The sequence below is a fragment of the Rhinolophus ferrumequinum genome, chromosome 10, assembly GCF_004115265.2.
Source record: "Rhinolophus ferrumequinum isolate MPI-CBG mRhiFer1 chromosome 10, mRhiFer1_v1.p, whole genome shotgun sequence".
In the NCBI taxonomy this organism is placed as follows: Eukaryota; Metazoa; Chordata; class Mammalia; order Chiroptera; family Rhinolophidae; genus Rhinolophus; species Rhinolophus ferrumequinum.
In genome coordinates, this window is record NC_046293.1 from 33,046,242 (window position 1) to 33,063,171 (window position 16,930).

Below are 16,930 nucleotides of genomic sequence, written 5' to 3' on the forward strand. Positions count from 1 at the left end.
GTGTGCCCGACGCTTTGGGCAATTTTTAAAATTCTGAAGTAGGAAGAGACCCTGGAGGATATCAGTCGGGGTGGAGGTGGAGCAGAGAATTTTAAAAGCATTTCAGAGAGAAAAGAAGGAAGTCTATTTCTGCGTGTGCTAGCTTTTAACTTGAAGGCGTCTCTTCGGAGCATCTAGTCTTCTCCAGGAGTTATTCGAAAGCGGAAACTTTCAGTGGCTCGTGGGCCTAGGGAGAAGGAGGGATTCTGAGGCTGGCACGGGGAAGACAGAGGGAGTGTGTGTGTACCCCGGGGTGGGGGAGTCCCGGGGGGGGGAGGCTTGGGAAGTCCGTGAAGAGTGCACACCATGGCAGTGCCTGACCGGGCTGCCCGAATCAATGACAAGCTCGGCCACGGTGGGCTGAGTCAAGCCCCCGCGGCGGGCCAGGACTGCCCAAGTTGCGCGGGCCGCGCATCGCCGCGGGACTCCAGCTGCCGCGCCTGCTGGGGAGATGTGTTTCTGCAGCCGCTCCGGCGCTCCCGGAAACTTTCCTCAGCGCTGTGCGCGGGCTCCCTGTCCTTTCTGCTGGCGCTACTGGTGAGGCTGGTCCGCGGTGAGATCGGCGGTGACCTGAAGCAGAGTAAGGAGGCGGCGGCGGAGGAGGAGGAGGAAGCCGCCCCGGGAGCAGAAGGGGGCGTCTTCCCGGGGCCTCGGGGAGGTGCTCCCGGGGGCGGCGCGCAGCTCAGCCCCTGGCTGCAGCCCTCAGCGCTGCTCTTCAGTCTCCTATGTGCCTTCTTCTGGATGGGCTTGTACCTCCTGCGCGCCGGGGTGCGCCTGCCTCTGGCGGTTGCGCTGCTGGCCGCCTGCTGCGTGGGGGAAGCGCTCGTCCAGATTGGGCTGGGCGTCGGGGACGATCATTTACTCTCGCTCCCAGCTGCGGGAGTGGTGCTCAGCTGCTTGGCGGCCGCGACATGGCTGGTGCTGAGGCTGAGGCTGGGCGTCCTCATGATCGCCTTGACTAGCGCGGTCAGGACCGTGTCCCTCATTTCCTTAGAGAGGTTCAAGGTCGCCTGGAGACCTTACCTGGCGTACTTGGCCGGCGTACTGGGGATCCTCCTGGCCAGGTACGTGGAGCAAATCTTGCCGCAGTCCGCGGGAGCGGCCACAAGGGAGCATTTTGGGTCCCAGCTGATTGCTGGGACCAAGGAAGATACCCCGGTGTTTAAAAAGAGGAGGCGGTCTAGCTCCGTGGTGTCCGCCGAGATGTCAGGGTGCAGCAGCAAGACCCATCGGAGGACCTCCCTTCCTTGCATACCGAGAGAACAGGTAAGCACTGGCGGCTCCTCTCTCTCTCGCCTTTCGGGAAAACTTGAAACACTGGGAACCCGCGCGAAGTGGAGGGAATCTGAGTGCTGGGGGCTAAAGGAAAGATAGCCTAGAAGAGCGGTGTAACTTAAGACAGGAGAAAAGTAGCGAGTTTTACTCCCCCTCTCACACAGTATGCACAGCAGGAACATGAATAAGTAATAAAACTAGATGGCATTTGCAGGGTCTTCCACAGCTGGGCCAACTTTTTAGATCTGCTACACCTGGTGTATGGCTGCCCTACACTTTTAAGTACCCTCATACTTTCCTGCTTTAGCAGGAATTTTCTAATTAAGTTTAGTTTTTTAGCAGTGAGTGATTTTTTTTAAAAAAAAAACACGTGTAGTTTGCTAGATATCTTGCTATTTCTTTTTTTTTTCATTTTTAAATTCTAAAGTTACAGGTAAACGTTTATGGAAGTCAGTAAAAAGGCTTCTAGAGTAAAGCAAGAAATGCCTGAAGGTGAGGTATTGATACTCACTTTCTGGTTTTGCAGTAAGTTTTACTTGAAGAGCCTGCATCTGGGGGTGCCCAGTTTGTTTTTAAATGTAATTTGGGGACATACGTTATTACATGCTGATGAGCATTGTATTATAATTTGGAGAACAATATGTCTGGACTTCAGAATTTGTCAAAATTGTGAACTGTGCTGTTAGTGTTAACTAAAAAAAATAACATTTTTCTTGAGCATACATCCATAAGTGGGTATTTAGAAATTCAAATAGATTTATACAGGTTATACAGGAGATTTTAATGCAGGAGAAAATTTCTAAGATTGCTGATGATATGAATCTTTCAGAAGGGAGGCTGAGGACTAGAATTATGAGTGAAGTTGTCCTAGATAATAAACTTTAGTGAATTTGGGGAGTGAATCTTGTCATTAAGCTTTTAAGACCATGCAATATAGTTGCTATAATGGGCAAAAAAGAACAAATCCTAATTTTAAATACAAATTGTATCTGAAAAGGCATATTTAAGTGTTCACCTCTCTACTCCAAGCAGATTTGACGCTTCAGAGTGAGTGATGGAAGATTGTTATGTACAGCAAGTGGAAATTTACACTTTTCCCATTTAAATTTGTGCCTACTTATGGTACTATTAGGACTTCGGGGAGTGAGAGGCTATCCCAAGATACACTAATCCTTTTCTTTTTAGGTTATTCTGCAGATAGTCATTTAGATATTTCTAAGAAATTGCAGTCACCATGTGGTGTGGGTGGCTAGTTTGTTTCTGAAATGGAGTTGATTACACAGAATGTGATTGTTTGACAGTATTTAGCAGAAAGGATGACAGCATCATAGCCTCTATTTATTTTAAAACAAATGTACTTATTTAGCTTTTCATTTAGATAAAGCAAATATTTTGTGTGTTTATACATGAAAGTGAAGTTTTAAAAGTGAAGCTTTAAGAGTGAAGTTAAAAACAGGGCACTCGCTGATACTTAGTTTTGGTAGAAATTTTGAAATCACTAGAATAAAGTAAACTATATTTATGATTAAATTTAAACCAAATAGGGGGAAAACACTTTAATTAATTTTTACCTTTATAGGAGAGAATGTCTTTTAAATGAAAATGCTACTAGTTTAAATATGTTTAGAATACACTTTTGTTTAACTTATAGAGAAATACGGTCGTTGCAAAATTGAACTGTAATTTCTAAGGTAAATCTGTGATTTAATGATAAATAACTTGACTCCAGATTAATATCATTTAACCACTAAAATTGAATTTCTGAAAATCCACATTAACATTAGAAGTTAAGGAGTTAAGAGTGGATTTCAGATAAGACGGAATTTAGATGAATTGACCAGCAGTGTTAATCAACCCGTCGATTTTTATTGGTTTTCTCTGGTTTGAATTGAAAGAAAATTTGAATAATCTTCAAACTATCAAGAAAATAACTGAACATTGTATTTTTAAATGTTTTGCTGATTAATGCTGTTGAACATGAGTATTTGTAATCTCTTTTGATCATTTTCTTTGGTTACTATGTTTTTAAAGGCTGTGTTTATGAAGATTATTCTAAAGTGCAACACTTTATATCTTATGGTTGATGGAAAAACAAGGTTACATTTAACAGAAATTTAGATCCTTGATGTTTTAATGAGGCATGGGTGAGTGTGTAGGTGTTGCCTAAGACTAGTTTTTATATATGACACATTCAAGTTGTTGCTGAGCATAATTGTTGGGGGTGGGTGGGAACCAATATGGAACAGTATGTTATGAGATAGGGCAGTGTCTCATACTTTAGCCTAACTGTGAAAAGTTCAGGAGCTATATAGTAAATGGCTTATCTGTTTTATCATAAGGAAACATTCTTCTGATTAAGGGTGCAAAGTGTACCACTGTCATCTGCATACTTTATCAGGAATCAAAATCATTATCAAACACGTGTATAATACTCCCCTGAATGCTACCTGATTAGGAATTCTTTTCTGAAAGATTGTCTACTCTCAGCTCAAGACAATACTCAGGCAACAAATGACTTTTAAGTAGAGGTGTAAAGACATAAAGCACAGAGAGTCTGGCAGAGGCCTCTTGAGAATTTATCTGGACTTTGCTCATTGTGAGGTTTAAAGGTGACAGAATTTCAGCCTTTTCTTCTCCATATGAATGATAGTGGCCACTTGCTTATGAACTCTCTCTCTTCAGTGACTCAGTTCTAAAAGGTCAAGGAGAATAGATGGTAAAATTCTCATAAAGACAAGCCAACGGGCATACGAGTATATATTTCCCTCCCTCCCTTCCTTTGTTCCTTCCTGAACCATAATTAAGTCTATAGATTGGACATTGTCCATGGAATTGAGTTTTGCAGCACTGGTGATAAAGATGACTTCAAGCAAAGAAAGGAAAAATAGGTCTAATCTTCAGTCACGGGATTAATCCAACACTAGGTGTGTGTATAAATGCAAGTTGAAGGTATCATTATATTCCATAAACAAAGTTTGTAACGTTTCCGTGCCTTTCAGTTTAGTTCTATCAGCTCAGTATCCTCAAGACTGATGATGACTTTGTGGATAAGTGTGTCCAACTCTACTTTTTTGTTTGGCAGTGTAAGAAAGCAAATGTTTTCTTTAAGGTAAACATAAGGTATGTGTCTTTTCTAAGTGTATGCTCACATCCAAGGGCAGGTACTGGTATGTCTCAGGTTACCATTGTACCCTCCAAACGCTGCAATACACACAGGTACCTAGAATTTTTTTTAATTACTAGGTAGTATATGATTAATACATACAATGTTTTTCAACATAAAATTTTAGCTGTGCAATTTTTACCACTTGGACATTGTATTCGAAAGGGTGTCTCTCTATTCTCTTTATACAGCAAAGAACACAATTGGCTAGTCATTCCTGTCTAATTACATTGACCACCTTACACATTCGTTTTTGAAAGATTCTAACCAATGCCATTTTCAGTTACATGTTAAGAAGAATTTAATATTTTTGCCTATGGTTTCACATAAAATAAACACAAGGCATATGACTCTTCATTAATGCATTTGTACCACTTAATTACAAATTTCTTTGTGATAGATACAATATCACTCAGAAATATGTAGCTAGATACTTTGTATTGTGTCACTAAAAAGCAAAATTTTTTTCCTACAAGTTGGAAGTTCCTGTGAGATTTTTTCCTAAAGCTCTCACGCATCTTTGGCAAAAGTAGGATTTTTGTAGGAATGTCATGGAGTCTGGTGTTTGGTCATCAAAGGTGGAATCAAGTTTTCCATCACTGATGTAAGAAAGATATTTTCAAACAAAATAGCAAACAACAAAAACAGTAAAAGAAAAACAGGAGAGATAGTAGGCATATGGTAGGCCTCGTTGTGTCTTTGGTAGAAAGTATAATTTTCATTTATAGTGCAGTTATGAAATACAGAAGTATTTCTTCTGAACATGTGGAATATATTCTTTAAATTTTTGTATAACATATTACTCAAATTGAATAAATTTCAAAAACAATCATGGTTTTTAATTAAATTGAAGCTCTCTCACATTTTCAGTGGTATAACTCAGCTTATGGTGATACAAAGAACAATATTGATTATTTATGACCTGCTGACAGAATTAAAATTAATTAATGTCAACTTCTGAAAATATTGAAAAGGAAAAACAAGATTTTCTTATCCCTTGGGAAAGGTGAGGGAAAATAATTTTTTTGTGCGTGTAGGGACAAAATTGTGATTTTACTTTGTGAATACAGATATTTAAAGCATACTGAAAAACTGTTTTAACTGACAGAAATAGTTAGTGAATCTATATAAATTTACAGAGGTTGGAAAGAGTCAAACAGTAATTTTACTCTTTCTGTATTGAGTCTAAAGTGTAAAAAGTTAAAACTGTAGAACTGAAAGAAATGCTGTGTATGCTGGGCTGTCATGTTAATTAAATAAACAACTAGAACAGTGACTCTGTGTATGAAATACATTTTGAAAAGCCTGGGGGAGGGGGTGCAAGCAGGCAAGGGTGAGTGACACTGGCATGAAAAAACATTCATTATATCTGTAGTGACATTTGTGTGAATTTGTTTTATTATATTAGGAATATAGCTCTGAGAGTAATCTCTTCAGGACTCTAGTTGAATAAAGGCTTTACCAAATTTAATTTTACTTCTGTGTTAAATAAGTTCTTATTTATTATGTTGAATGTTTATGAGCCTTAAAATTAGGATGTTTATGAGCCTCAAAATTAGAAATATGCCTATATATTATATTTTAAGATTTTCAGTTAATGTGGTTTGTGCCAGTAACTGCCCGGCAGAGTCTATGTAAACGTCATTGAAACTTGTGTTATTTAATCTATCAAAAAAGGAGTTTGTCTTGGGTTTATAGTGGGAGTTGTAGTTTTCAGAAAGCTTTATTGTTGTGAGATGTAATCTCATAGATGAAGGTAATCAATGCAACTATTTTATCATGTCGTTTCTGAAGAGATTTTGACATACCTAAGCAATGCCTTTGCATAGGGTGAGTTTCTTTAGCTTTGTAAAAGTATGCGTAACCCTACACGTAAATGATGAGTTGTTTATTTAGTTGGCCATGTGTGTCCATTCCGTGAAGTCTTCCTCCTTCCTCTTCTCTTCTGTGTGTGATATTTATAATTGTATCTTCTGGAAAAAACAAACAAACAAAACACCAAAAGAGCCCTAAGTATGAGATTGAAAACTCAATTTGTATTTTTTTCTACATTTATGTTTATGGTAAAGCTCTATCAAATAATTCAGAATGAACCTCAGAAGTTTCAGACATCTCCATTTTCTAAGGATATGCTCTGTTAATATTCAAGTGAACATTATTTCCTTTACATAGAAATGTAAATACTTTTAGTAATTACCTATGTATACTTTTACTATTGGTAGTATTTTTTAAAAGGAGCCTCCCCCCTCACCCTCCAAGGCTACCTTAGGAAATTGTCTTCACTTTGAAATGAGAATGTATGTTTACACTGTTGTCACCATAAAATACACAGGTTTGATTTCTGGAGGAAAAAAAATCTTAAAGATGTGCATAAGTTCTAGTTCAGACAAAGATCTGTTGGCTAATAATAATAGTCAAAAATATTAGTTGGCCCTGTGTTCACCATACATGTATACTGCTGTTTTTCAAAAAAGATGCTACCCTTAGCTGATGTTATTCATAAAGGTCTTTTGTCAGTGAAGCTATCAAATGTCATATTAACACGTTTTATCTGTGTATTAGGCCTTGTGCTAAAAATCATACAAATTATACACAGAAAGATACTATGTAGCACCTGTCTTTCCAGAGCTTAGAGTGTAGTTATACTAGTGAGAGTTCACCATAGGAAAAGGGGAAACCACAGTAAAATATCTCAGTGACCTCTTTGCTAAATGTCCAAGGAATGCATATAATAGCTTAGAGAAGGTTTTAAATCTAAATCCAGAACCATTCATCTCTTCTTTGAAATTTTATTCAAAATTATCCTCTGTTCATTTTTCTGAGGAAAAAGTCTATGATTTTATAGACTTTTCAGAAGGTCTTAACACATAATAGTTAGACATAAATGTTTTAGATTTTGAAGACAGGGAGAATTTTATCTTGGAAATGGAAATCAATTTAGTATACATTTATACTTCTGAAATAAAGGTAAAATGCTGTGGGATTTAGGACATGTTATACTTCAATTTAGTACAATGATTGTTTTCATATCTTGAGGTAGTTTATGGCTCTAAGTAACTTGTTGCAATGAAATCTGAAACTGCTTAATTCTGTGCAGACTGTAGTTAGGAGACTAGAATTAGTCTGATTTTATAGAGAAGGAAGCTGAGGGAGAGTCAGCTAAACGTATGTAGCCAGCCCCAGGCAAAATGTTGGCTTTTATCCAATTCTCTCTTGGAGTTGAATATGCTGCTGGGAGAATGGGGTAGGAAAGGAATCAGGCTGGTAATTTTAAGCCTAGGTATCTTTGCCATTTTACACATGGAGCCAACTCTAAATTCCCATTCAGAGTTAGAAGATTGAGTAAAACCCATTGGATGTACAAATAACATAAAACTCTTGAGTCCTTACAATGAATTTTCTGGTCATCAAATAGTACCAGGCAGCCTCTGGGATGTATTATTCCGGACTTTGCCCTGTGAATGAATATCTATTGCATTGCAAAGTCTAACTTTGTGAAGTCTTTATCTCATTAGAGTATGTGGTGTTGACTTAAATATTGAATTTTGTTTTTATTTTAGTTTCTCAATAAATTGATTTGAAAGTGTTCAGGATTTCAAAATTTAAGGCAAAAATTAACCTACAAATCAGTAAAGCATTTCTTTGTTAGCAAAATCATTTGGTTATTTTTGTTTACCTGAATTATTTTGCATGGTTTCCTTAAGAATGCATTAAAATTTAAGTAAATAGGATGTAATATTAGAGGAGGTCATGAAGAACATTGCCATTTAGAAGGTGGAAAGCTGTCTGGGAAAAGTCACGAACTACTGCCTGTTTGATTCGATTAGAGCTGTTATTTATTATTCAGGAACTAAATGATTATGAAGATTTTAAGTATAGTCACTGCTGCTAAGATAGTAATAAAATTACTTAAGTGTATTTATGTTCTTTCATCCTAAAAATATGAATAATTATAAGGAGCACACTATGTCTGTTGGTGTTTGTGCACGCGCCCATGCGCTCGCACAATTGTGCCTGCCTGTGTATGTGTGAGATTTTTTTCCTCTGCCAGGAAATTGCTTTGGTTGTATCCATTTAGTGGAGAAACAGTGTCACCCAGTGGCTTTGATGGAAACAGTCTTGTAAACATTATAGATAAGCGCTGTCCAATAGAAATATAACATGAGCCACATATTTAATTTTGTATTTTCTAGTAACCACATAAAAACATAAAAAAAATAAGTGAGATCCATGATAATAATGTTTAATTTAATCCATTACATCATGTCAACATAAAATCAGTATAAAAAAATGAAGATATTTTGCTTTGTGTGTTTGTACTATGTCTAAATATCAACATCGCATGTGTATTTTACACTTACAGAACATCTCAGTTTGGGGTAGCCCCATTTTAGGTACTCAATAGACACGTAGCTAATGGCACCTTACTAAACAGTGTAACTATACCTTTTTCAAGAGATGAAATACTTGACTACTAATGTCACCTCTTCAGTTATAATGGAAAATCTATGTAGATTTAATGATAGCACTTCATAGACAGCCATTCAAATTTATACGTAATCTTGGTAGCTTATTTTTGTACCGCTTACTACTCTACTAGGTGACAAGTCTGTTTTCCTCCTTTCATATTATTGCAAACATTTTAAAATATGATTATTTTAATTGGAGAGGGAGTTCAACAGAGTCCTTAATAAGGAACCTTTATGTTAACCTGTTTTATAACACAGTACCAAGTTTTCCAGTTAATGTTGAATTTGCCTTTCAGTGTTTGATTGGTAACAGGGATTGCTTATATATACAATGTGAACACATGATTGGTCATGTTCACGGTAATTAGTCTGTAATTGGGTTATCTAACATCTCTTTAGACATGAAAGTGCTTATGTTTATAGTGTAGGTCATTATCTGTAACTTAGGAAACTAAAGTGACAAACCTGCCAGCAGCTTTAATGGATACAAATTTTAACAGTATCTATAAAGGGCTGATGAGTTTTCACTTTTGCTTATGTAAACACCAATCTCATGGGTATGCAAACCGAAAATGTTCTATTTGGTGTATAGAGAGGATTGGAGATTTTGATCGAGTCAAATTTCTAATGTAGGAAGTGAGATTAGGTGGCATTTGGCGCTCTATGTGATTTCAAACTGCAGGGTGAACTCAGAAAAATGTACAGATGGAAAAGACGGTAACTTTTCAAGGTCACCTTCCTTCCATTTCCTCTCCCCAAACTCTATGAATTCATTAACTCTAGGCATAGTTCCAATGTTATATTGAGAATTAATGAGAAAATTACTTTATTATATATGGCATTTTCCTTCATATAAATATATAGTATGATTATTTAAAAGTATACATTTATTTTTTAATAATGGTTTTTATCTGTGTGTAATGCTTATAGTGACTTTTGATTTGTAAATTCCCCTTTTAGAAAGAAAGACATATTATTTATCTTTGCTTTCCAGAATAAAAATACATAGATTTTTACATATCACTTAGGAACTAATCTGAAAAGAGCAATAGGCAATAGAATCATGGTATACAAAGAAGCACATTTGGTTAAAATGAAGTAATGTGGACTCAGTCTCACTCCTGGTGAAGTTGGCTTAATACAGACTTTTTGAAGTAGCTAGCTGAAGAATAAAATGCCATAGCAATCATGGCTGTTACTTGAAAGACTGTATTTGAATGTAACTAGTCATTTGCCCTGGCTAATTTTGAGATTGCTTTAAATTAATGTAGAGGTTGGTCTTGTAAAATTTCTTTGTTTTTGGTCTCCTTTCTGACTGTGTGTGTGTGTGTGTGTGTGTATACCTACACATGTGTGTGTATGTATAGATTTTTTTCAAAGAAATGCATTTTATTTTATTTTTTTAACCTAATGGATTCTTTTTGCTCAGAGTCTGTTTAAAAAATGTAAGGATTGCCTTTCTATCCCCCACAACCCATAATACCTTGTCAGAATATTGAACTAATTTTATGCAAGAAGGTTGTGGTTTTGACTTAATAGAATTTTAATAACAATTTTCCATCTTCTGAAGTAAGTTTAAATAACTGAATATTTATGCTACATATGTGGCAAGTGTTTCTTCCTCTCCAGGTATAATCTACTTAAATAAACCTAATGGAAACTTGACATCATAGAAATATTATTTTGGGGGGAATGTTTTATTTTGTGGCAACCAATGTGGAGTCAGTGTCCTTAGGACATTTTTATAATAAACTAGTGTGAAGACAAATAAAAGAAATAGTTCTTATTTTTAAACGAAGTATTTTACAGGATCAAACTAACAGGTCTACTTAGGACATGCTCCTCAGGAGGCAACGTTTGTCTTTGTGATCTGAAACATCCCCTTGTTTTGGGAGTTAGTATTTAGAGGTCCTGTCTCAGCAACTGTCTCTCAGAAAGTTTGGAGAGAACCTGTTGAGTTGCCTAGGCTACCTTGAAAATTTTCTTTCTAGGCTCAGAAACTAAGGAAATCACAGTCAGATAATAACAGTTTTCATTATAAAGGAATCAAGCTTTTTAGTTTCCTTGTCTCAGCCATAAATATTTCCTTTAGAAAATTCTGGCCCAGTGCCTTGCTCATTGTAGGTGCTGGCTGACAGGATAAATGGATGGAAAAGAAATAAATGACTTTTAATCTGAAATATTTATCTCCCCAATTTCCTGAGAATGAGCTAGTGCTTAAACCAATTTAAGTAAACTTCTTATAGAGAAAATAACTAGCCTTTTAACTAGTCTATGAGCTTACATTATTTAATATATTTTTATTACTTTAACTCTTTTGCTGTGTTTATTACTTTCAAGTTTTTTTTTAAATGTGTCAGATATCCACAAAAAACAAAGAATTGATATTTTGACTATTGTATGCATTTGATAATAACAATTTGAGCTGCTTTGTATATAAATGACATTATTTTTATGTATAAAACTTTCAGATATATTCATCCGGATATATCTGACCATCGTGGCAAAAGGGTTAAAAAATATTCTCTTGCATGTGTCAGATAAGGGGCCGAATTTGCCTGTGCACTTACTGGTAGGAAATCCCATGGCTAGTATGAGTCCTACATGTTTATTTTTAGCTCACTGCTAAATGAAAATAACCAACCCAAATCGCTGTAGTGTGAACTTTAGAAAGACATCTGAAATTAGTGTGTATTTTTTAGAAAAATAAAAATTCAGCTTTTTTTATTTCAACTAATAACTTAATTGAGAAAAGAAGGATAAACTTTGACTTTACTTGACCCATCACTTTCTACAAAATTGTTGGCAGGTGTTCTTCAACTAGGGTTCTTACTGAATAGCTGTATTTCCTGAAAAGTCTAATGTAAAGTAAATGCTATTTCTATTTTATCTTATAATTGTGCTCAATTACAAAATATAGTTTGAGCCAGTTGCTTCCAGAGATGACTTTGAGAAATTAGCTTATTCATAATGTCATCCAACTGTAGTTGTAGTTCAATTGTGCTGAACAATCTAGTTTGGTAGGATAATTTCAGAGTCCAAATGAACTGAAAAATTAAAAACAACAATTTACAAGGTTTTATTGAAATGACAAGTTTTAGTTTATCCTGTCAAATTTTTTGGTCCATCTAGTTTTTAATAGAACTTGACTTATTAAAATTGAAAGTTTTGAGTCAAATAAAAATGTTTTGTTGCTGTAATTTTAATATGTAATAGAGATTGTCGTATCCCCTCGCTGAAATCAGAGACATCTCTTTTGAGTATGTTAGGCAGATCATCATGCCTTTAGATTAACTAGGAGTAGTGTTTAGATAGAAAAGTTATTTCCAACTTACTTTTATAGAGGTAAATTTCTTTTTGTCTTTGGATGTCAGATGGTCTAATAGGTCGCTATTTTAAATTTCTTTTTGTCTTTGGATGTCAGATGGTCTAATAGGTCGATATTTTAGAACCATTACTGAAAACTTTAAGAGTTTGAGATTTCTTTGAATATATTTTTTAAAAATCTGAATTTTGTTTCAGATATTTGAAAAAATATATATTGCAAACTGAGGATTTAGTTATAAATTAATATGTATTTTGAAATAATCAAAATACTTTCTTGTAAATAAGCCATTTCTAAATTTATTTTACATTTTCGTAAAAATTTATAAGCAAAACCTTTTTAACTCTATTTTCATTTTAGAGTGGGAAGCTAACTATGTGTGTGTACCATTTTTGAATAGTGTCTGTTTTTACTCTTAATTATTTGTTTTGCTATAATTGGAATTGTTTTGGCTAGATAAACAGGGCCTAAATTATAGCACAGTTATTAAGTCAGTAGCCTCGTTTGTTTGCTTCTCTTCATTCCTTTTTGCTTGAATAATAATTGGATTGAATCTTCTTAACCCCTTCAGAGAATGACAACTAGAGCTTTTAAAGGTTTTCAGTGGAACTTCTGTACACAATCAACAAATCCTAAATGGAAAGTGTGAGAACTTGGTTGGAAATGTTGGATACAGATATAGCTGAACACTGATTAAATTATCTAAAAAAAATACAGTAGCATTCAGAAATGGATATTGTCCATCATAAATTTGTGAAAGAAATTGATATTAGTATTTTACTTGTTCAAAGAAAACTAGATCAAAATCAAAACAATAATTCCTCAGTCTTTTTTTTTTAATTTATTGTATGGTCTTTGGGGGATATAATGTTGGTGCACTTAAAATCTACAACTCCTTTTTGTTTTTAGAAAGAGAAGTGCCTAAGAGAGTCACTCCTGGATACTGAGCAGGAAGTGTAGCCATGCATTGGCTCGGGATCTGTTCTAAGACCAAAAACACTTAGATTATTTTTCGGAGGTCATAATGCTATTCATGAACTTTCCTGACATTCATTACTTTCCAAGGCATTGATTCTTATTCTTTAGCACACTTACCATTTTGCCTTATAAATGTACGCTTATGGCATTCTTATGTAAACTTTTATGTATTACGTGACCAGATTGACTAAAAATGTCAGCAAGTAAATGTATCCTGTTTAAGATCCAGGACTCTATTTCACATTGACTATTTGTTACCTTCTAGGTATTTCAATTTGCCTAGATTCTTATCTTCTTTTCCCCTGGTGCTAATTAATCTTATATAATGTGATGTTCATCAAACCATTGTTTATGAATTCTAACAATCAATGCCTATAATTAATAAATTGATAGACTTCCTTCAAATGCTTTTAAAATTTGTGAGGAGATGGCCTGACCTCACGTACTTATAATTATACATCATCATCTGGCACTTTCTAAATTGGAGTGCATGCTAGCTATAGTTCTCAAATTTTAGTGTGAATAAAAAATCATCTAGGAAGCCTATTAAAAAGCAAATTCCTAGGTCCTATGGTCAGATATTCTTAGTTAGTTACGTGTAGAGTAGGGCCCAGAAGTCTAAAGTTTTAAGGAGCACTCTAGGTACTTTACTAGAGAAACACAGGCTACAAACTTCTGTCTACTAAAACTGGGCAGAAAATTTTGACTTTTACAATCTTATTAATCAAATAGTTAAAAAGTGTTTGCCTTAGTATCATGGAAAAAATATTTATTTATTTATACACACGCATACATACATACAGACAGACAGATTATATTTTATGAACTAGTGACATTCATAAAATTTTTACTTTGATTTCCCCATTGAGAATCAAAGAACTAAGAGAAGTTCTTTGACCCCTCTGCATATCAATTCCTTTTTCTGTAAAATAAGAATAATAGTTTGTCTGCCTATCTCATACTGCTGTTATAAAGTTAAAAAAAATTGCTATATAAATGTTAAGTAGAAAGAGTATAGGGCACTGGACTGAGACAGGCCAAGGCTTTGTCATGGGTACATGTTTCTTCAACTTTCTGAACTTTACTAGTCCTATCCATAACATAGTAATACAGCCTACTTCTAAGGTGTGAAGATTAAATGAATGGAAATAATGGATATCAGTTCTTGTCAAGATCAAGAATAGCATCTATTACTATCTATTAGTGCCATGTCATTGAAGGTTGTAGGCTAAATATCAGAAAGTACAATGTAAAACAGTGTAAATAAAATTGCATTTGATAAAAACAAAACAAACAAAAAAAAAAAACACTTGACAATCTTACAAAAGATGTGTATTTTCTGAAAGTTTATTACAATGATTAATTAGAGAGTTGCTTAAATTGCAATCAGACAAATGAAGAGCCTGGAGAGCCAGACAGGTTAACAGTGGAAAGAGAAAAATCTGACAAAGGTGGGGAAAGGTGCCTCAGGAGAAGATGTTAGTGAAAAAGGATGAAGGGAGATATTAAGGAAAATTAATGGAGTCTTTCAACATTTTTTAAAAAATGGCTGACACTTTTCAGAGTCCGTTGTGCAATCGTGTATAATATAACCCCATCAGAAACATGATTTGTGCTTTCTCTGCCATTATAAGGGATAACCCATATTTTGTTTTAAAAAACAAAGTTTTTTGTTTCGTGTTTTTTCCCCAGAATTTTTAGTTTCATTTTTCATAGTATAATTCCAGCCATACCCTTCTTTTTCCTTATTATTTGCCATTGTGGAAAGCAGGTAGTATAGTGCTGGTTCGGCAATGGCACTCAGTACAAGGTAGTGATTGTTTCATTACATAAGAATATTCCTCTAGAAGTCTAGATGCTCCCTTTTTTTTTCTCTTTCTTTCTTTCTTTCTTTCTTTCTTTCTTTCTTTCTTTCTTTCTTTTTTTTTTTTTTTTAACACAGCTTGCACAGGGTCCTACTGAAGGGCTCAATAGGCAGACTACCTTTCTTTCAGATTTTTCCGTTTATTGAATGATCTTTCAGTCTAGTCTGAGGTGTTATCTTAGTTTGACCTCAGATGGAGCAGGAATCCTATATTGCCCCACTCTATCCACATGGGGTTCAACTTAGGAAATCTTCCTGGGGTAGTCATCGTTTCCCCCTACTTGGTCATAGAAAGATCTCTGGTTTGCACTCTGTGATATAGGAGGAGGTATCAGAGGTGATGAGAGAAGGCCAGCAGATCAGTAGGCCAGGGAAGTCATTGTAACACTGTTGCTCTGAGGGAAATGAGAAGCCATTGAAGGGTTTTAAGTAGAGAAAGGATGTAATCAGACTTATGTTGAATAGAATCTGTCAGGCTCTCTGTGTGGAGTGAGAATAGATGTTAGGATGGAAAAAGAGAGACCAGTTAGAAGATTGTTGCAATAATCCAGGAAGGACTGGGAATTAGACTGAGAGGTAGTGTTAGTGGGAAGATTGTAAATTGATATTGAATGGCTGAACTTCTTTTTGAGGGTAGTGAGAGAGTTCCTCAAATTTTTTCTTTGTTTAGGGGCGTAATATTAAGGATGTATATATCTATATATCTATATATATCTATCTATATACATAGATAGATATATATACACATATATATTTCATTTCTTTTAAAAAATCTGATTGGGTTGACTTTTTTTTTTTTTCCAATTTATTTTCTGCCTTTGCCTTGCAGAGTACGTACAAATCGTGCGCCTGACTTAGGAATACTGTCAGATCTCCTTACACTGAACAAATTCTAATCAAGTATCTTAAACTCTTCAAAAGTTATTAGTTTGTTAGCGTATTGTAACATTTGTAACATAAAATTGGTTTGGGAATTTTATTTTTAAATAAGTGTCTTTTTACTTTAAAATAAATTTTAAAATAAATTTTAATAAAATAAATTTTTAATAAAGTTAAGTGTTATTCTCATGTTCTCCCTCTTAAACAGATGTATTTTCTAATATCTTAAGCACTAATATAGCAATAACATTAGACTATTCAAAAAAAATCAAGCTTTTCTATTTTTATTAGTCTTTGCATAGTCTGACAAATCCCATTTTTATCCAAAGGCATGTTGCCAATACATCCCAGACCTTCCTATAGAGGGAATGCTTCTGTTTTGTTTTCATATTAACTCAGATCATTTGTCAACCTACAAAGCACTTCAGTGATAGGTGCTATATAAATATTTAAATTATGATAGCTTGTTTGCACTGTAACTTTAGAGAGTTTGCTAACTCTACACTGTGGTTAATGTCTGATTATGAAATATTTTATATACTGCCTGGGAGAAACAAAAGATAAGGAATTTTAAAGTGTGAGAAATGAAGAGTTTTTAATAACATGAGAAAATACTTTGATGAGTGGAGAGAAAAATCGGGAAACAAAATTGAGGATAAGACATGCGCCCACCTACAACAATCAAATGCATAGCAGAGAGAAACATTGTCAGAATGTTTGTTTTTGTTTGAGGATATCATGGGTGATTTTTATTTATTTTTCTGTTCTACATTTTCTAAGTTTTCCACCCTGCACACATGTTTTATAATTAGAAAAACAATTAAAACTTTATAAAGAAATGTAGTCATTTGACATTGTTCCTCTGGATATGTCCGCAGAGCACTTTTAGGACCATCTGCTTAGTAATTGTTGAACTTGAAGACATGGAAATAGCAACT

At 35.0% G+C, this 16,930-nt stretch overlaps 1 protein-coding gene across 2 annotated transcripts in view; it reads left to right on the forward strand.

The window, feature by feature from the left end:
* The first annotated feature begins 215 nt into the window (after positions 1-215).
* Positions 216-16,930, forward strand: part of PDE3A (phosphodiesterase 3A) — a 282,403-nt gene continuing 265,688 nt past the window's right edge. Inside the window, exon 1 of one of the 2 annotated variants that reach the window (XM_033117595.1) lies at positions 216-1,305. In XM_033117595.1, the coding sequence (XP_032973486.1) occupies positions 346-1,305 (960 nt within the window). In that variant the 5' untranslated portion in view covers positions 216-345. The remainder of the gene's footprint in view (positions 1,306-16,930) is intronic. The other variant, XM_033117593.1, reaches the window with a different exon arrangement.